Consider the following 19,380-nt stretch of genomic DNA (forward strand, 5'->3'; position numbering starts at 1 on the left):
GTATCACCTCCCCACCACTGACTGGCCCGATCATGCCTGGTATTTCCTCCAAATGGAATGCGCGCAACAGACAGCTTGCAGATATGTTTCTGGTGCCTGAAAGCCCCTCATGGCAACCACCTATACTCCAAAGGCCCCAAAATATGGGTGCTTCCAAATGGCCAGCCCATCAAACCCGAGGATGCTGCCCACATGCTTCAACAAAATGCTTTTGATTTTTTCTTTTTTGTACGGCGCATGGCACTGGCAAGGGAATTGCTAACCAGACCGTGGCGTTGGATTTTTCTCGACATGTTCCACTCGGCCCCGTGCGTCAACGGCCGTCTTCATCTTGACTGATTGTCCAGTCTCAATCGTTCGCTCGCATTCGGTGTATTAGTTGGACGCATCCGAGTGATGTCGCGCTACGCGCCCCGGAGATTTGCGTTCAATGAATGGCCAGTTAACCAATGCCATGGTCTCCAACGAATCATCGGTAAGTCGAGCTTGGGAGCTTGGCTTATGCTCATCTCGGAGTAGGATCTTCATCCAGCATGCAAGCATTTTCCAGCATGTTCGTCCATTTGCCGCTTGTGCCTGCGTGGCTATGCTTAAGATGCTGCCGAAAGTGATCTGCGCGGAAAAACTTCTTGCTGCTGTTGCACTCCCTGAACTTGTGTACTTCTTGGAGATGGCGAATGCGCTCTTCCCAATCCTGGTCGGTAGCGTGTCGCGGTGCGGAAGCACCAGGGCCTCTCCCGTTTCTAGGAAACTCCTCACCACAGTAGCCACAAGAGTCTGCTTCACCGGGGCGATTGGTACTGTCGTGGAACGCACGATCATAGCCATTCAGGGCTGAGCAACTCCAGCTGTGTCTGCGAACATGAAGACTATTCTGGTGGCGTTCGGCCTCATTCTTGTTCTTGAATCGATTTCCGCAGAAAGAACATTCATACTGCTTCTCGGCTTCATGAGACCTGTTGACGGTTAGCGAAAAGCTTATGATATTTGCAGGGTCGGTACTTACGCCAACTCCTCAGCCGACTCAAATTTCTTGGGTTTCTTCGGGCAACAATCGCACATGAAGAATCCCGAAATTTTGGTTCCACCAGGCTTGCTCACCTCCGTAAGCTTGCGGGGAGAAGCGAGAGGCCGGCTTTCGCTAATGGTCCGCTGGTGGGGTGCCCTGGAAAGGGAACCGCGAGGCGAGGGGTTGAGCGACATTGATGCACTGTAGGGAGAGCTGCAGCTGGGGTCGGTTCCGCCGGGCGAAATTCCACCTGGGGAAAGGCCCCCTGGAGAGACTCGGCCAAACGACGACGAGCCCATGCTGGTAATGCTCCCGGTGAGTAGTGATAGGTTAGAGCTGTAAGACCCTGCGCGACCGGATGGCGAAGAGATTGATCCTTGAGGGATGACACTCAGTCGAGGCGTGGGGGATCCTCTTTGGTTTCCATCGCGACGGCGTAGCAAGTCACTCTGGGTGGTGAAACCAAGTGGTACGCTGTCGTCGGGATCAGCGGATGCACGGCGCTTCGCCCCAGCACCATCGTAGTGTGCTCTCATGGGATCCTCTATCCGCAATCTCTTCATAGAATTGGTCTCCTCCATTTCCATCTCCTCCACTTCGTAGCTGTGCGATGATGCATCGTCGCTGTTATTCCTTCTGGTGCGAGTAGGCGGTGACCTGTCGAGGTCGGAGACGGACCGAGGTGACCTATAGTCCTGGCCGAGATGGAATGGCTGGCTCCTAGGGGAAGGTGAGAGGGCAGAGTGAGGAGTCTGCGTGTATCTGTCGGGAGAGTCTAGTAGGTTTGACGTCTTGAGGTGCAACGGAAGACTGGTGGGCACGGAGAGCGGCGGTACCCGCATGTCGCCAGAAAGCCTCCTCGAGAAAGGGTCGCTAGTTGATGATGTGCTTGACGCACTGAGGAGTGAGCCAGGCGGCTTGTTATCGAACGTCTTTAGGGGAGCGAGCTTCTTCTTCATGTCGGTGAAAGCGTCGGCGCCAGACTGGAACTGGAACTGGTTGTGGTGCAGACCAAACCCGGCCGAGATGCTCGGCAAGGAACATTCAGATCTATCAAGGTGAAAATGTTAGATGGGCACCCAAAATCTCGACACTCTCAAGTTCTTTTCTTCTAGAACCAAACTAGGCCCGATTGAAAGGTTGGGGATTTCCTACCTTGTGGAAGCCGAAGCTGAAGACGAACCCATGCTGGCATAACCCTCATCGTGCCTGTAACCGGACCTCATGTAGTGTGGCCTGTCATCCAAACTTCCCAAGCTGTCGTGGTAACTATGTTCTCTAGGGCTGTATGATGAGGGATCGCGGTAGTGTTGTCTGGGCTCCTGGTGATGCATGTGAGGATCGTCAAAGGGAAGTCGTGGTGGTGGTAAGGGCGGCGGTGCGTTGATTCTGTCTCCGGAACCTGGGATGGCGACAGAGGAGGAGTAACTGCTAGAGTCGAAGCGGTTTGAGTCTCTTGGGTTTGAGTCTATAAATATGCTGGGAAGACCCGCAGGCTCCCTGTATCTCGAAGGTGCCTCCATGATGTCGGCTTGTATCTGTGCAGTTGCTGGCTGAGGATTGACAATTCCAGCTGAAGCGGCGCCACTAAGGTTTATAGTGACGGAAGCACGGGCGTCATGAGTGATGGGCCGGGAAATATCTAGGGTTCTGATCGCGGTGGGATACGAGAAGCGTCCGAGGCCAAGGCGGTCGTCTTGGAGGCCGTGGGTGGCGATGGCAGTCGGGTTCGCCGTTGGTTGAGAACGGGGGCCAATGCAAGCCGAGAATGGCTGTCTCTGTCGGTCTCTCTCTCTTGCGTCACGCAGCGGTCGGGGCCGAGAGGAGACTGAAAAAGGAAAGACAAGACTAGACGGAATCGAGCAAAGCGGCGCGAGTCGTAACGTGGAAGAGGGAAAAGTAGCAGACGTCGATGTGGTTGGACTGGATGTACAATTGTTGAGTCCGGCGGTCTAATCGCGGGACAAGCAGAAACAGATCAGGTCCGGACGGCGTCGAGGAATGCGAGGAGCAAATGTTGTCGGAGGAAGCAGAGTGGCCGGAGCTGGGGTGGGTAGAGTTTACATCCGTAAGTCAGGTCAGGTCGTGGGGGGGAGGCGACAGCTGAAATAAGAGGCGATTGCGTGACGACGCCAGCTGCTGTATAAATAAAAATAAAATAAAATCGATACCCCCAGGTATGGCAAGGCGAAAGAGGCGACTAGTACTTATTAAAAACAAAGGCGGGAGAACGAGTCGAGTGGAGGAGACAGACCTGGTCAAGGAGAGGAGAGGAGAAGGGGGTGGAGGGGGAGCCCAGGGAAGCTGTCGGCAGCGTCAAGCGAAGCTCCAGCGGCAGCAGTAGCGGTATCCGTAGGTAGCGGTATTCGTAGCGGTAGCGGCCCAGGGACCCAGATGGAGGCACATCCAAACCTCCAACTTCGGCGTAACGTGGATTGGAGAAGAAGCCCCCGGGTGGTTCCTTTTTGCCCCCAGCAGGGGCAGTAGCAGGGGATACTGAGAGACAGAGGACAGCCCAGGCAGAGAAGAGACCTGACTGAGAGAGAGAATACCTGATACCCTAGCTTAGCACGCCTACTGTGAACGGATACACTAGGTCCTGAGGTATCCTTAGCCCAGGGCCTTACAGGGCAGGGCAGAAGAAGAGGAAGTGGAGAAGAGGAAGGCCGAATGGAAGACAAGAAGGGAGGGGTGACGGGAATGATTTGATGGGTGAACTTTGGAAGAGGGAGTGAATGTACTCAGTGGAAGGGGAGTGGTGATAAGGAAGAGAAGGGGGGGGGGGGTGGATCTCTCTCGTTGACGGGTAGAGTAGCGGGACGCTTGTTCGGCGAGCAGCCCTAAAAGGAATAGGATGCGGATGGGGACTGGCTAGTCATACACCAGGGAACCACGAGTACGACGTTGGGCGTGTGGCTGTTTCTTGTAACCCGTTGAGTTAGTGCCATGCAAGCACATAAGCAGCAATGCAGCCCTGTCTGTCAACTTCTTGTCGCCCTTCCTTCACGCTGCGTCGGGGTGTGGGTAGCACCTAAGGTAAGGTAGGCAAGGTGGTGTAGACTAGGTATTCGTAGCGGTAATGGTTGTAGGGAAGGGGGTTGTTGCTCGGATCGAGCGTTCGAGGGGAAATGGCAGAGAGAAGGAGGGCTGGGGACGGAGACTCATGGGGGTGACGGAATGAGGTGCGTTGATGTTGATGCGACCAAGGCCACCCAGGCGATATAAGCATAGATAGCTCAAGGTGTATATGTGCGTATATGTGTGTGCGTGTGGTGTGTATGCCGTGCTGTTACTAGCCGCGTGCGTGGGCTACCTTGAATGGGCAAGGTGAGGCGATGGATCTAGAAGGCTCAAGGAAGCATCCGAGTCGGATCGAGTTGTTGGAGGAATCGGAGTGCGTCAAGGACGGCGGGGTGAGAAATGCAGTAATTTGTCTTCCTTGGTGATATTCGGAGAGGTGTGGGTAATAAGACGGCGGTGATGGCGTGCGGCGTGCGGTGTGCGGCGAGCCGTGGAGTCTAGACGGCGCCCGGGTCGTGTCCTTTGCCCGGTGCTAGTCTCCTGACGTACGAATACGGTATTCGTAGGTAATCAATAGTAATATGCCTTATGAGCCAAGGGAATCCGCAGGTCTGGGTCCGTCCGGACGAGGGCCGGGGGAGCGCAACAATGGAATGTAGAACAAAAGAAGTCGAGAATGGGATTGTGTCCGGGCGGTCTGGCAGGTGTCGCGACGGAACCTCGCTCGATTCAGCAGAGACGCGGAGGCACCTGAGTAAGAATCAGCACAGAACCTGACAAAAAAAGGTACGAGTTGTAGGTGAGAGAAAGCAAGGCAGTCAAAGTACCTTGCGTTCAGGTAGATGAATACCTAAGATACCTAGGTAGGTAGGTACTTTGAGGTAAAGTAAGGTGTGATGAAGACTGCTTCGACGCTCGCTCCGTGCGCGAGATGGAATGGCGTGTGAAGAAAGACCAAGGCGGGAATGCAGCGCATTTGAGGTTTCGTGGTCCGACTGATGAGATGGAAGTTGGGAAATCATCCCGAAGCCGAGGACGATGACCAAGCAGCGTGAGGTGAGCTGTTCAGCTGTTGGAGCATTTGTTTGCTACCTGCATATTCCTGTCGGACTAAGTCATCAGGTAAGGTACCTACCTAAGGTAGGTAAGGTAGGTAGGCACGATTTGGTAGGTACCTTCCATGCGAATTGATACGAAGAATTACATTACACGCATCATCTCAAGGGAAGAGGACAGGCAGAAGTGCTGCTGCCTCTTGCCCTCCTCATCGTTACATGTCCACCTCCCCTTTCTCCTTCCCAAATCAACGCAAATCCCCGTTGACGAAGCCACATGCATCACGAAGTGGGTAGGCGTGAGAACTATCCGCAAGGCAGGAACGATGCGCATCGACAATGAAAGAGGTACCGCACGAAGCGATGAGCACAGATCCATACCTTAAGGTAGCTAAGATAGGTACCTTGGATACCTTTGGCGTAACTTCCCTTCCGTAGGTAGACACGTCGGCGAGGCAAGTACTCCATACGGATACAGCAGGCACGAACATTCAGGTTGGCGCCAAGGCCAAGGAGGAACTGGAGGAGTCAGGAAAAGCAAGAGGGGAAATGATGCGAAACGGGACTTTGGTGGATTTGCATCTCGCTTTTGCATCTTGCAGCCTTTGGGCTTCACTTAAAGAAAGCTACCTAAGACTAAGGCACATTTGGGTTGCCCGAGTTGCCTGCCTGGGTAAGCAATGAAAAGTAAGGTCGGTCGGGCTTGGATGGGGTCTGATGCTGAGCTCATACTGATGCTGATGCTGATGCTGATGCAAAAGAGGCAATGGATGACCTTGCCTTGCTTGCCTCATTGCAGGCATAGAAGTTGCAGGTGTAGAAGAAACACCCAAAGTGCATATCTCAAGTGCCACAAGCATCTTGAGGCAGCGGGGTGAAGGATCTCGCAACGGTCTCTTGGGCTCTTGAACAAGTGCTTAGATAAGCTGGGTGGGGTCCTTGAGAACCGTAGGTACTCCGTACTCCGTACTTCATCAGGTCTTGCCCATCTCACCCAAGAAAACACGACCGAGGGGACAGATATCAACCATAAGGTAAGAAACGTACCGTATTGCGCTACCTGCTTGTGGTCCCTCACAGGCTCACGTCGTGATTCCGTCCGTCTCTCCGTTGAAAAGAGGAATGCGTGTGCAGTGTGCTCTAAAGATGCAAGTCCAAGGCGACACAGGGCAGAACAGGGCAGAAAGCGGGTTCCGTTGAATCATTCCATTTGCTGCGCGCTCCCGGTGCGTCCCTCCCGCGGTCCAGTGTCGAGGCTGCAAAGATCAGGGGTATCCGATCAGGATTAGCGCGGGTCCACGACGACGGGGTAGCACCGCATGGTGGCCCGTGGGAGGGGAGAGAGAGCAGACAAGGCAGGCGCAAGGGTCTCCGAGAGCAGGGCAAGGACCACGGCTCTCTCGACCTTCTCGTGCTTCCTTCCAAACAAATATCCCAAGTATCATCAACAAGTCCACTGCCCAAGCTAAGGTAAGTCCCTCGAGATACAATCCTGGCGTTCCATTCTGTCTGCTCGTTTGTTCTTTGCAGCCAAGAAGCGCATTACGCGTTTGGATACTATTTCGGCGAGGTATCTTGAGTCTCATTTCCTCGGTACTCCTACCCGTAGAGAGGCCTTCTCTGCAACCGTTCGGATAGAGCGTCAGTGTGAGGTATTTGGATGGTAAAAAGAGTCAGAGTCTGGAGACAAGGGCTGCTCGGTAAGGCAAGGAGGAGGAAGAAGAAGAAGAAGAAGAAGATTGAGTGGAAGACTGGAAGGCCCTGAGGGCATGGGGAAGGAACTTGGGACGGGGGGGTGAAAGGGTGAAAGGGGTGAGCACTTTCAGGATCATGTTCTCTGCCCAGGCATACAGACCTCAGGGCGTGCGCTAAGCAGATGGCTACTATGCACACACCCCAGCATCCAACAGAGCAAGGGGTATGGAAGGAAAAATGAGGGTGTAGAATTGAGCCCTGCTGGCCCTGCTGGCCCTGCGCCTACCTCCCACACACGGGAAGGCAGGAGCGAGGGTGGGATTGGCACTGGGGAACCTGATGGACCAAGGAGAATGGATCGCTCCGATACGTACCTTGCCTCGGACCTCAGGTTGAACCTAACGTAACCCAATGGGAGACGAACTACAAAGTGCAGACTCCCGTCGTACATAGAGACCACCTCAGGCGGCATAGAGATACCCAGGCAAAAAAGGTACCTTGGTCTGCAGCACACACACCTACAGATGGCATCCGACAAATTTAGAAAGACAAGTACGCACTCACCACTCTTTCCCATCCATCTCAGTCAGCAGCTTCCTGTAAGGTTACTAAGGGGCCAAGGTAGTAAGGTAAGGTAGGGCAGGTTCCCAGCTCCAACATATGGTACTACGCCAACCTGCCTCTGAGACAGGATAGTAACAACGACGTACAGGGAAGGTGTGCAGAGGGAACCTCACCTTCCGCGGTTCCTTGGTTGACTAGAATAGAAAAGAGAGCACCATTAGCTAAGGAAAGGGAAGGTAGGCACGAAGGATACACTGGTACATGGGCATTTTGGGTGAGGGTACCTTACCTTACCTCGCCTTACCTAACAGAATAGTTGCATCATTCATCACTTCTTCTGGCTTTTGCCTTCCATTGGGTTGCTGTTGCATTCAGGTTACAATCCACCTCCCTACACTACATTACCTTCCTGTGCACCGTTCCGACCATGTCGAAATTGTCGTCGTCGTCGTGCGGCATGTCAGTGTCATTGCGCTGCAGTGCCTGTCCTCCCATCTTCTCGTCTCATTCGGCCAAACGATGGTTCAAGACCCGGAGTGGCACCTCTCCACAACCTCACCTCTCTGCCTTACACCGTTTGACCGCAGTCTACACTATCCGCACCGCACCGCGGCGCACCGTAATGACTGCACCCTATCGAGGCAAATTCCAAGGTTCCAAGTTCCAACCCTACGCCTTGCCGCACCTTCGCTGTCAACTCCAGACCCCCCTCCCATCCAGCCCAATCCCGCCTCATCCTGGGACAACGCTTGTACGACCTTGCCTCCCCGCCACAGACAGGCCGACAGACTGACTCCCCAGTCCGGCGTTCAACCGCCGCTACTTTGGGTCGTTCCACCATCACGATGCTATCTTGGAGCTGCCTTGCCACTCTTCACTCCAGGCACAGCAAAGCAAACACCATCAACGATGCTCGGTCTCATTAACGCAGACATTGGCATTGTTCCCAGCCATCACCTGTTGTCTGCGGCACTGCTGCCCACGCCATTAACTTCGACCTCACCGCATCTATCAATGACCTCCCCGACTCGAACCGCCTCCACACAGGCATGGATCTCGAACCATTCGTACCCCTCCCTCCAGTTACCCCACCGCCAATCACTGCCGTCAGACACCAGGGTACTCCACGCCGCACCCATCTTGTCTTCCTAACCTCATACAAGTACACTCACCACCGTACGTACCTACACTATGTGTCTACGCTGCGAACGAACATACTCAAAATCCCTGCACTCTGTATGTCCGACAACACAAGGCAATCGGCTCCATGTGGTTTTTCTTTATGTCCGACATTGGCAAGAAGCAGTTCCAACCGCCATCGTCGCCTCTTTTGGTCACTATCATTGATTGCAAATGTCGTTTTTGGGTCGGTATCCTGCCCTGTCTCTTGTTCAGAATTGCTATGGGTGCTTACCGATAATCTGAACCCACTCACTCAATCCCCGCAGATTTCTGATCAAATGCCTACGGAACAGGTGCAAAATTGAGGGCCCTTGATGCCACTATTTCCAAAGTCCCTCCCACTTTAGCCAAGCAGGCAGAGAGCTACGGTGCCAATGCCGAATATTGGCGCCGTCTCGCCGAGCAAGCTTATTTATGTGCACTTGTTTGTTACAACCTCTCCACAGCGTATTCACAATCAGATATCGATAGGCACCGCAACAATCTTTGACAACGGAATAGCTCTCCAAACAATGAGTGGACAACCACCGAAGGGCAACTCGGCTTGCGTACTGACAAGCTCACAATGGCAGTGCCTTATTCTCTACTACAGAAGCTTCAATATGGCAAAACGCAATTTCCACGGTCTAAAGCCTCCGGCCGGGTTTGGCTAACTCGACGATCTCCAGGTTGCGGCGCTGCTACTGCTGCTGCTTTTCGCATCTCGATCTAACCACATCGATCTTCCCGCAGCCGCTCAGTCTGCCAAGCAAGCCCGCCTACGCGAAAGATCTCAAATCCGTGGTCGCTTTTAGCACCTTCAGTCTCGGGGTTCAGATGCGCGGTCAGCCTGCCAGGCCGGCCATCTCTTGACTGGGCTGTGCACGTCGGCACTTAGTCCTAGCAGCCAATCATGGGAACGAAGAGCGTCGGGGATTTCGCCGCCAAACCCTCCTCTCATTCCGCCGTTGCGCTGCAGCTCACCGTTTGCATGTTCATGCCAATCAGTCAGTCAAGGCCCGCTTGTCGCCCGACTGAGCACGGCACACCAACAGCGATACAAACGCACCCCTTGGTTCAGGATGACTGTGTTTACGAGCGGATCCTTGGCCAATCTTGACGCTCAAAATTGCGTCAGCCTTCTCCTCTTGCGACGACCACGACAACGACGACAGAGCATAACTCTGTCACCAAGGAATAGCTGTCTTGCCATTGGTCTTCAACACGTGACGTCCTTTTGGTCCAAGCCAACTTCCGCTGACTTGCCTTGCGGAGGGCTATTCAGTTCTCGGTATTCACCTGTCGGTTCGGGTCATTCTTTCACGCTCTTTCTGCGATCAGGTGATGAGTATCACATCATTACTCTTCAAACTAGGACACCCAAGAGTCCGTTAGAACGAGCTAAGACGTACGGATAGCTTGCCCGGACTTCGTACAGGCCTCGGTTTGCTCCGTTTGGAAGGGTGGCCCCTGTCGAGATCCGAAGTATTGGACGCTATTTGGATTTCTCTCCCGCTACTCCGTACTGGAAAGTAGGGCGTAAGGCCCCAAGTTTGACGAGCCGCCAGCTGCCCCTTGTTGGCAACGCTGAAGCACCGACAGCGTCAGTCTTTTCGGACCACATTCCATCTTTTGACTAAGCGCCTACAGCCCCCCGCCGGCGCATGGCTGAAAGCCTTCGCACCTTCTGCCGCCTTGGGTTCTGGCCATGGCTTTGGATACCAAGTGTTTGCGAGTTCCATTCCCCGTTCCGTCATTTAGGGCTGACAATGATGCATTTTCCGAACCGTGCTGGTACCGGCACCAAAGTATTGTCAGACAAACGGCCCTACCCTCCGTGAAAGGCAAGACCGCCGAGGGTCCGGGGAGCTAGTAGCATTTCCCACAGAGACTTTTAGGGCAGCCCTGCATGCCCACGTTTTGCAGGAGAGTACCGTAAACCCTCTCAGGCAGACCAGCAGTATCTCCTGGCCCTATCAGGCTGGCAGGCTGACGTCTATCTCCGTACCTGGAGGCTGGTGCGCCTTACCCAAGATGCCGGGCAGCCCAGTTCGCCACCAAGCTCCCTGGGTATTGAATGGTACAACCGAGTGTTATATTAACGAGATACGAAAGTACTAAGGTTGCGATAGATGGACAAGAAGAAACAGCCACGCCAAGGATAACGTCTGCTTGTTGTTAAAGGGAAGAGGCATGCTTTCCTAGCAGACGGCCATCGAGGAAGTCCAGGCCTGGACGTTGGCTCCCTGCGCATTTCCTTCTTAAACGTTCGTACGTACGGATACACACACACACCACCACCCTTGACAGAGCGGGGAGGGTCGTGGTCCGGGCTTTGCAGCGAGGTTTACAGCGTGCGTTGTCAGTTCCCTTTCTGGCCCATCGGCAGGCCCAAGACACCGGCGGCCGCGAGCGATCTCGGCCATCCCCGTCTGAACTCGAGTGCCCAATTCTGGGTGCGCAGTACTGATCACCTTACAACCCACGCAGTTCGGCGTGTGACGACCAAATATGGTGATTCTGCCAGGTCCTGTGTCTTCATCGGACACTACCGCTATGCCTACAGATGCAATCGTGGTAATACCGAATCTCGCCAACGAGGCCGAGTTCGCTTTTGTCCGCGGATAAGTTAGTCACGGCGGCGAAGAGGCTCCCCAGACGCTGTGATCTGGCAAAGTGTGGCCTGTGACATGCACTGGAACATGCTATTCGCCACTCATGAAGAATGATTCCAAACCGGGAGACGCGTTAATAGAAGCCAGCGTCGCTTCCATTCAGCTCGCTTAGAATCGTGCAGGCTAGCAATCAACCAGACTTTGCTTACGGTCACATTTACGCTACGCAAAGCCAGCCACCCGTTGTCCGCCACTGAAGGGAGGCGTCTGACCCTACTTGCTGCGGAGTCTTCTCCGAAGACCACCTCGCAATTCCGCGAAAGGGGAGAGTGACATTTGAGTTTTCGGAATCTTGCGCTTTCACTAGCCCTGACTGGCGCGAGACTTGTGGCAGTTGGCCATGTACGGTAAGCATGACAAAAGCTCATGCTCGCACGCTCAAAGCCCTTCCCTTCAGTGGATAGTGGCTTTCTTCGGTGCACCACTTATCAACGACTGCGCCGCGTCCGTCGATAGTCTGTTGATGCCCAGGCAGAGTCGTCCTGGAGCGTTTCGGAACGAATCGAGTACGAATACCCCGCACCGTAGGCGGTTTGATTTTGGAGCATCGGCAAGGTGGGGGTAGAACGGGGCCAATCGGCTCCGATGAGGGTTTCCCTGCTGCCCTGCAGTTCAAATCTCCACGCTGCAGCTCCAATGCTCCATACCCTGATCATGTCAACCAACGATCCAAGAACAACAACAACAACAACAACAACAACAATAACAAACGGTCAACGAGGTTGGATTCTGGAGACAGGACATGTCCCAAGCGCACGTGGGTGATGATGGTTCATCTGACGAGTCATGCAACGACTCGAACCCTCAACACATGCAAACCACATACTGATGGACATTGTTGGAACATTCATCAGCCACAACAAGACAGCTCTGGCGCGCTTGCCAATCCAAGAAGGACGAATACCTACTGGTTGGGTGCGGAATGTTGGCAAGAGCCCGTCTGCCTTTGGATAGACTAGGACGGTATGATGGCGGAAATCCAACCCCAAAGCCACCTCCTCAGCCCTACACCGTTTGGGCCTCGCTGCCGCGGCTTGCTTAGCTTCGTGCCTCCAACTTGGCGTCTGTCTGTCGGCCTGTCGACAGGGGTATCCGTACTCCCTCGTGCCCCAAGCGGAGATAGGGCGTAGATCCTGCTCGCACGAGCCACTCCAACACGCTTGCGTGGGTTCAACATGTATCTGTACGGAATACTTAGTCAGGACCCGGACAAGGCCGTGAACACGGATTTCACCAATGTCGAAGCAAAATGCTGCAGCAATAGAACTTCCTGCAGGCTCATTGCCATTCGAAAGTGACTAGAGAATAGGTACTCGGATTCTGGAGGTATGGTTGCATTTTCGACCAGGAACGAGACAGCTCTACTCATACTTTATACGTCAAGAAAGCTTCGAAACTCGGACTGACGTTTCCAAAGCCTACCTCACGTCGATCTAGCACTCACGGCCGCGAGGACGCCGATGGTCCGGCTACTTCTGTGCGTTCTGCTCTAATGAGAGGGTCTAGTTCGAATCCAGGTCGACTTGCGAATGGCGTTCGCTGGGCAGAATAGACATACGCCGCCGGGATACATGAAGATAGCGCCGCCAGATTGGCGCCGCATTACGGGGCTACCACGGACGTAACCAGCATAATTTCGACGATTTGGAAAACATTGCAAAAATACGTTAACCTTCAGCGAGGCTTATACAAGTTTGTAGCTATTCGAGCAACGATATCGAGTTGGAGGCTTGGCCTCTTGAACTGACCGAGCCGGATTGCACCACTGTGCGCGATGGCAGAAAAGCTCTTGCTAAGGACACGCAGCGCCTACATGTTCTGAATCAACATTACCGCAGGCTACACTCGGGAAGCTTTCTGGGAGGCACTTTGGACGAATCTCGTGAACCATCACTGCGTGTCCGAAGTGATGAAGTGCGTACGGATACGATTGCAAATTCAATGCAAATGGGACATATGGACAATGGCAGGTACTGAACGAACCGGGATGCCGATTGAAAGGCCCAAGGAGGACAACGACCCCAGACCAGCCATCTCGAGAACCCCAGAGCGTCGCCACTGAACCTCAAACCGCCGCCGCCAGACGCCAGTGCTTCATCGCCCCTCACAGACTGCACGTCACCAGAGCCCGCGACTCATATTGAGCATCTCCACATTTCCACCGAGAGCACCGAGATCACGGGCGGAAACACACCTCCTAATCCTATCAGACTTGGAAGGCAGCAACGCTTACCCCATTGTCAGAACTCAGAATCCTACCGAGTATGAAGAATCAACAATGAGGCTCTTTGCTACTTCTGGTATCTCAACTCGAAGCCTTTCAAGGCCTCCCTGTCCGCCCTGTGCCTTTTCAAGGGGCCTCATTGGCCATTATCATGGTGTGACACCGTTGGAGATGCAAGGCAAAGGGGCCGGACCTTGGACAGCTGGAATTCCATGCCTCGGCACATTCAGACCCAAATCCTAGGGGCCTGTGGGTTCGGACGTCCTGATAACTGGAGATTGGGGGAGAACTGGAGAATGGAAGAAGGCTGTGCAGCGCAGTGTAATGGAGCTTGATGGAGTCGCTCCGATGGGCGACAAGGCGATGGCTTCCGTATTGGAGCGACCCCCGAGTCCCGTCATCCAATGGGCCATCCACGACCAGAATGGCATGAAACATTGCCAGGCTCGCCAACCCATGCAGCCATCCCCGAAAGCCCAAGCTTTCGTCTACTGCACTGCACACATAGCGTACGATTCGACCACCCAAAAGCTCCAGTCCGTCTCCTGTGATCTAGTGTATCCTCCCATGAGTCCCATGGCACCTGTCTTGATTCAGTACCCGGACACCCGCGGGGGGAGCCTGGCACACCCATTCACTCAACTGGCAACAAAATGGAGCTTGGCTATGCCTTACCCCTTAAAGGCTGCAACTGCCGAAGCCTCGCAATTGGCGTTTAGGCGCATGACTTCCCTACAACTCAACGAAGGGGACCACGACGTTCAGACGGCATGAGCTACTTGTACACTTGATTGCGAACGAATACCTACGTACGCTGAGATCGCCCATTTTAGTCACACGCCATAGGCTAAGCATGTCTTCCTCAGACTGGGGCCTCCATGACACTTCAATAGGCCATTGAAATTCGCGCCACAGCTTCTCAGCCACGGGGTGTGAGTGCAGCCGCTAGCCTCTCCGCAAGGCTCGATGCCCGCTATACCTACCTCAATACCTACCTACCATGGCTTTCGATTCGTGTTCGAGACGAGTCACTAGGCATGGGATCAGCCGAGTCAGAATCACTATCCGTACGGATACAGAGTAGATGGCTTTGGTGCCCAAAGCTCCTGTAGAACATAAGCACACCGAAAGAAGAAAAAAAACTCACCTCGGTGAGAACGAAGCTCATCTCTACTCCATACCTCTCTGTGCCTCCTTGCACGCCAACGGGTCTTCTTACCCACTTCGACTCTATCCATGGAGAATTTCCGTTTTCTGCTCTCACGGTGTGCTGACACGATATCGAAATCTCAACAGTCAATCCTATAATGCAAAAGAGAGTCGAGGTTTAACGGTTCAAACTTCCAGGTCTTGCAAGCCCCAGCTAAGGATCCAAGACAAGCAATGGGAATCAACAATCCCAATGTCCGTAGGGCATCAGACCCCCCGCCGATCTTTGCTGTGGGCCGAACAAGATCTGCCATTCTAGCGGCCAAGCTCAGATTGCTCAAGAGCGCGTGCGGTGTCTACACCCTCTTCACCTTGAAGCGATCCAATGATGGAGAGGCAGAACTTCAGACGGACGATGCTAAGGATGCTGAGCGAAGAGAAGGCGGCACCAGTGCTGTTCTTAGCAACGGTCCATTCCCTATGTGAGTGGTGCAGCGCAAGCAATGTGGACTTGAGAAACACAATGTGCTCCGGTGCTGTCTCGAGTAACAGTTCTATGGATACGGACGCCTAGAATAGCGTGGGCATCTTAGTGCAACGATCGACTCCACTGCCATGGACAGTAAGCAGGCTGCAGGACGCTATCCCTCGGGAACAATTTCAAATCTGCCTCCCGAACTGCGCTTCTCCTAAGCTCAAGTTGTGGCAGAAGCCAATCAAAAAATGACTGCCTCTGGAGGTATCGGAGAAGCACAACTCTATTGCGGGGGAGAAACAGAACAGGCACGCTGGTTATCCACACAACCATCATTCTCGGCCGTATCGTTCGCGTTACGCTCACTAGGCGCCATAATCACTACATGCCATCAAAGGCTACAGCCGTCTCAAGTCAAGTTACCAAGCCAAGACCACGATTCACCTTTCCAGCTAGCACCTGACTAAGTACTCGAGTGGTTTGTCACCACATCGCTGGGAGCTGGGAGCTGGGAGCTGGGTGGCACAGGTAGCTAGATGTCATGGCCACGATGCCTCGATCGAAGACAGGGCCGCGTGCCCAAGATCAAATTTTCTTCAACGGCGATGACGTTCAAGGGCTGGTGACGACTGTGGCGCGAACTGCAAAGTGAGGGTTGGGCTTCAGGACTGTTGGTTCATGACTGCTGATTTCAGAGCGAGTTCTCTAGTCGTTTAGCGACCATGCCAAGGGCCCAATTCTTTGGGCACTGCTTCCAATATCCTACTTTGAACCTGGTCTTCAACTCACCTACACTTGGATGCCAAATGTCGCGGCATAGCTCAGGCAATGGAAAGAGGGCAGTGTTTCCCTGCGATGTCTAGCTGCCCATCGATCGGTCGCAGGTCCAGATGTGTGCGGACGTCCCATTCACCTCCGGCCTGGTCCATTCGCATGATGGCTTGGGGTTGCTGAAAACCGGCACGCCCGCATCAGGTTGAAGAGCAACCCGGACGACATCTCGGAAGGTGGGTGCGGGCGCGGAAGAGGGTCCTGTATTTACATCACCATCCTTCCGGAGAAGTTTCCAGGTCCCCAGGTAATCAATCACCTGGCTGCGTGGCGTTTGGATAGCGTTCCCGATACGCCGTGCCGGCGTCGTCATCCTCCTTTGACTGGCCGTCATTCCAGCGAGCAGAGTCATCGACAACAGGAAGGGACAGTCCCGTGGGGCGGTGCTAAAGCTTAATCTCTAACCCGTCGTGCCCGCCAGGATGGTCATGGTTTCTGCTCCATGGTTTTTGCTATGGAGGGTGCGGAAGAGAGGCAATAACAGAACACTGCTAAAGGGTGTTGGCAGTTCGACGAGGACTATCGAGCCTTTCCCTGCCGGTTTGGTTGCCATTGTCGAACTGATAAACACCATCCACTTGGACGAACACGGTAGCCCTGCGATTTCGATGTCTTGGGCCCCTGGTTTACAGTATCTGTCCGTCTTGTAAGAGGTTCGCCGATTATCCAATCGCCCACCAAAGCTGCCAGGCAGTCCCAATCAACTTGCTTCGTCGGCGCCTCTGTACATACATCACTAAGTACACAACATGTCAGTCTAGGCCGCCACGACAAGCCACGCGACATCTAGCTAAAGCCCTGCGAGTAAAGGGAAATTGCCGCGGGCAATACCTAGCTGAGACAAGAGGTAATCCGAACCGACTCATTACACTCTCAGCCCACCGAGGCATCGTTGTACCTAAGCCAGGTCCAGTCTCACTCTGTGTCCCATCTGATAGCCGAATTACCTATATCTCCATGAATAGGACTCCCGCAACGTCGTACTGTTGCAGCGGAGAACGCGAAAACGTAGGCATGCACGATCATCTCAATTCCACAAGTCCAGGCAGCTTATCGGAATCCCAAACAATGCCGGTTGGTAGTCAGCCCGATGAAATACAAGACATGCGCGCCCTGCGGTGACCGGGCGCTACGGTCTCATCCTGGGACCGAAGACCTGCAAGCAGCCGCGAGTACCTACGGATACAGGGCTGAACAGACAGCGACCAGATATCGCCGGGTATGGATGTGGCGTTGCCCTTTCCGGCGACATGCATACACATGCTGACACGAGACAATGCGACGGCAGCACATTGTGGACTAAGCCGGCCGGCAAGGCTCGACTTTGAAGTAGAGTACCACGAGTACCATCAAAGTGGCGTGCTGAGAAGGATGAAGGCGCACCGTTGCTTGTATCCATGTCTCAGACGCCTGAACACTAACGGTCTAGGTATTCCTTTCTTTCTCTTTGTATGCCCCATTCCCTGATGCATTCTACGCCGCTGCTCAGCAGAGCTACTGGCATTACATGTACAGCAGGCCGACTTGTCATGACATCTAGTTGGTCTACGCAGTCTGCAAGACGGCCAGCGAGCAAGGGGCGGGGCCATGCCCGCTGTGTCGGTAACTTCAACTTCCTTCACGAACCACCTCCCCTCCATTATGACCTCTTCTGCTGCCTACGGCGGTCATATGACTCAAAGGCGTACAATTGATAGTTGCCAGGATTATAAGCTGTCATCTTCGAAGCATCCTTTGTTTACTGGGATAATATCAGGCAAACAGCTGGCGGTGAAGAATTGCAGCCTTGGCCGCGAAAACACCAACGTCCCAACATGGCCTGCAAGGCCGAGGCAACCTGCATTCGCAATTGCTACGACTCAGGTTGCGCCGTGAAGACTAACTCATGCGCGTCGTCACGATTTTGAAGCCCAAGGTCTCGCAACTCTAAGGCACGGCATAAATGCTCCCATTGTCAATACGCCAATATCTCTTGCGGCGCATGCAGACGCCCGTCGATTCCCCCTCCCCTCTCATCTGACTCACACTTGATCCAGTTGCAAGATCATAACCCCAGCCACCATTCGCTCACTTGGCCATATTATGCGAGGAAGTCAGACATAACAGCACGAGAATCGCGAGGGAATCTTCGCATTGCTTAGGCCTACCTACGTACCTACCTACCCGTCTCCCTTGGGATGCGGCCGCTAAGGCCTGACAGCATATCTCCCCGCTCCGTACCCCTCTCAGCCGTCACTCAGCAGGAACTGTGCCGTTCAGGTGCAGCATCGATTACGGTACAATAGACGTGTCCACAAGATCCTTTATTCGTCTTGGTGCGTATTTGGACCAACGAAAAGATGAGGAACTCAGTCCTTCCGTGGACTAGCATTGAGGGGAAACGTTTTGAGTAGCCAGAATCCGCAGCCAACGGATAGGCGGTTCGACAACATCGACTGCAGCTCCCTCCGGAACGATGGAATGGCCCGCGGCGTTTATCGGTTTTCGAATCTGTCAGATGGCACATGGCTTGCTCCGTGACGGCCAGCTGCGAACTCCTACTCTGCACTTCATGCGCATCAGAGTAAGATCCTTGTAGTATAGTAGCAAAATCTGCAGCTTATCTTGGGGTCCTATTTCCACCGGCATCATCGAAGCCATTATTCAATGCTACAAGCTACGATAGAGGCGCCTCACTCATATCAGCCTTGCGTCTACTAAGATCTGCACGGTTGGTTCGCTCTCTCCAACGGCCCTCGGACATTGACGTCCTCCCCACGCTACCTGCCACACAAGCGATCCGGCTTGCTACGCCTCGTGCTGAAAGGCTCTTTCGTCGCTGTAGCGAAGCTTGCATCGGATGGGGGCTATAGCAGGGATTATCAACTGTGCCCCGGGCATATTTCGTACACACTTTGTGATCTAAAGGCGAATACACGCTGTGATGAGAGACAGGCATCGAGGAAGCGGTGTGTCGGCCGTATGGTTGTCCGGTAGGTTCACAACAGAGCCTCCGGAACACGAGACGATGCCAAGGTCCGTACGGAGGTGAAGCTAATCTTGTGGCCGGTCAGGCTTCCGAATCAGTCGGTCGTCCGCCGGGCGAAGCGGGGCCCGTACCGAGGTGTCGGTTTTAGCGGGCACGGGGGCAGGCGTTCGGAACTTCAAACTGGCACGCGGAGTGATACCACTTGGTCCTGACAGGGCTGATAGCTTGGTCGATTTGACTCTTTCCGAGTTGTTACTCTTTACTTGAAGCTGATCTGCTGCCTTTCGGACCCATCCTATCAGCATCGCCACCCCCGTTGTCTCGATCAGTCATTTCCTCAGCAACAGACGACTATTTGGGAATGCTGCGTCACTTACTCACTCAACATCCGACATCAAGCCCACCTTGACAGTCGCAAGAGCCTACATAACAAGTACGGAGTACGGGTTGAGGATTTCGCAGCATCAGTGGCCTTGGGTACAACGGCACGAACTCCCGGTGAATGGGACCTGGTTTGGATATGGGCCCCCACTTCACTACCAAAGAGGATAAC

General features: G+C 53.9%; 6 protein-coding genes across 6 annotated transcripts; 4 read left to right on the top strand and 2 right to left on the bottom strand.

The window, feature by feature from the left end:
- Positions 1-505: 505 nt before the first annotated feature.
- On the bottom strand, positions 506-2,835 carry CABS01_10789 (uncharacterized protein; the record flags this gene model as incomplete). Its single annotated transcript, XM_060544144.1, has 3 exons — positions 506-956; positions 1,007-2,059; positions 2,165-2,835. Coding segments are annotated over 3 exons (2,175 nt in total), but the record flags the coding sequence as incomplete, so codon positions are not given.
- Positions 2,836-5,068: 2,233 nt separating this feature from the next.
- CABS01_10790 (uncharacterized protein) lies at positions 5,069-6,285 on the top strand (the record flags this gene model as incomplete). Its single annotated transcript, XM_060544145.1, has 4 exons — positions 5,069-5,152; positions 5,524-5,758; positions 6,064-6,119; positions 6,166-6,285. The coding sequence occupies 4 exons, from the start codon at positions 5,069-5,071 to the stop codon at positions 6,283-6,285; spliced, it is 495 nt and encodes a 164-aa protein (XP_060398869.1).
- A 1,320-nt stretch (positions 6,286-7,605) lies between these two features.
- CABS01_10791 (uncharacterized protein) lies at positions 7,606-8,496 on the top strand (the record flags this gene model as incomplete). Its single annotated transcript, XM_060544146.1, has 1 exon — positions 7,606-8,496. The coding sequence occupies one exon, from the start codon at positions 7,606-7,608 to the stop codon at positions 8,494-8,496; it is 891 nt and encodes a 296-aa protein (XP_060398870.1).
- A 4,385-nt stretch (positions 8,497-12,881) lies between these two features.
- CABS01_10792 (uncharacterized protein) lies at positions 12,882-14,178 on the top strand (the record flags this gene model as incomplete). Its single annotated transcript, XM_060544147.1, has 3 exons — positions 12,882-13,094; positions 13,182-13,442; positions 13,648-14,178. Coding segments are annotated over 3 exons (1,005 nt in total), but the record flags the coding sequence as incomplete, so codon positions are not given.
- Positions 13,644-13,862, bottom strand: CABS01_10793 (uncharacterized protein; the record flags this gene model as incomplete). The annotated part of the gene is made up of 1 exon (XM_060544148.1): positions 13,644-13,862. The coding sequence occupies one exon, from the start codon at positions 13,860-13,862 to the stop codon at positions 13,644-13,646; it is 219 nt and encodes a 72-aa protein (XP_060398872.1).
- A 609-nt stretch (positions 14,179-14,787) lies between the features above and the next one.
- Positions 14,788-15,127, top strand: CABS01_10794 (uncharacterized protein; the record flags this gene model as incomplete). Its single annotated transcript, XM_060544149.1, has 2 exons — positions 14,788-15,035; positions 15,106-15,127. The coding sequence occupies 2 exons, from the start codon at positions 14,788-14,790 to the stop codon at positions 15,125-15,127; spliced, it is 270 nt and encodes an 89-aa protein (XP_060398873.1).
- Between the last annotated feature and the right edge of the window lie 4,253 nt (positions 15,128-19,380).

Source organism: Colletotrichum abscissum (genome assembly GCF_030869225.1).
Source record: "Colletotrichum abscissum strain IMI 504890 chromosome Unknown Scaffold_28.1, whole genome shotgun sequence".
Lineage (NCBI taxonomy): Eukaryota > Fungi > Ascomycota > Sordariomycetes > Glomerellales > Glomerellaceae > Colletotrichum > Colletotrichum abscissum.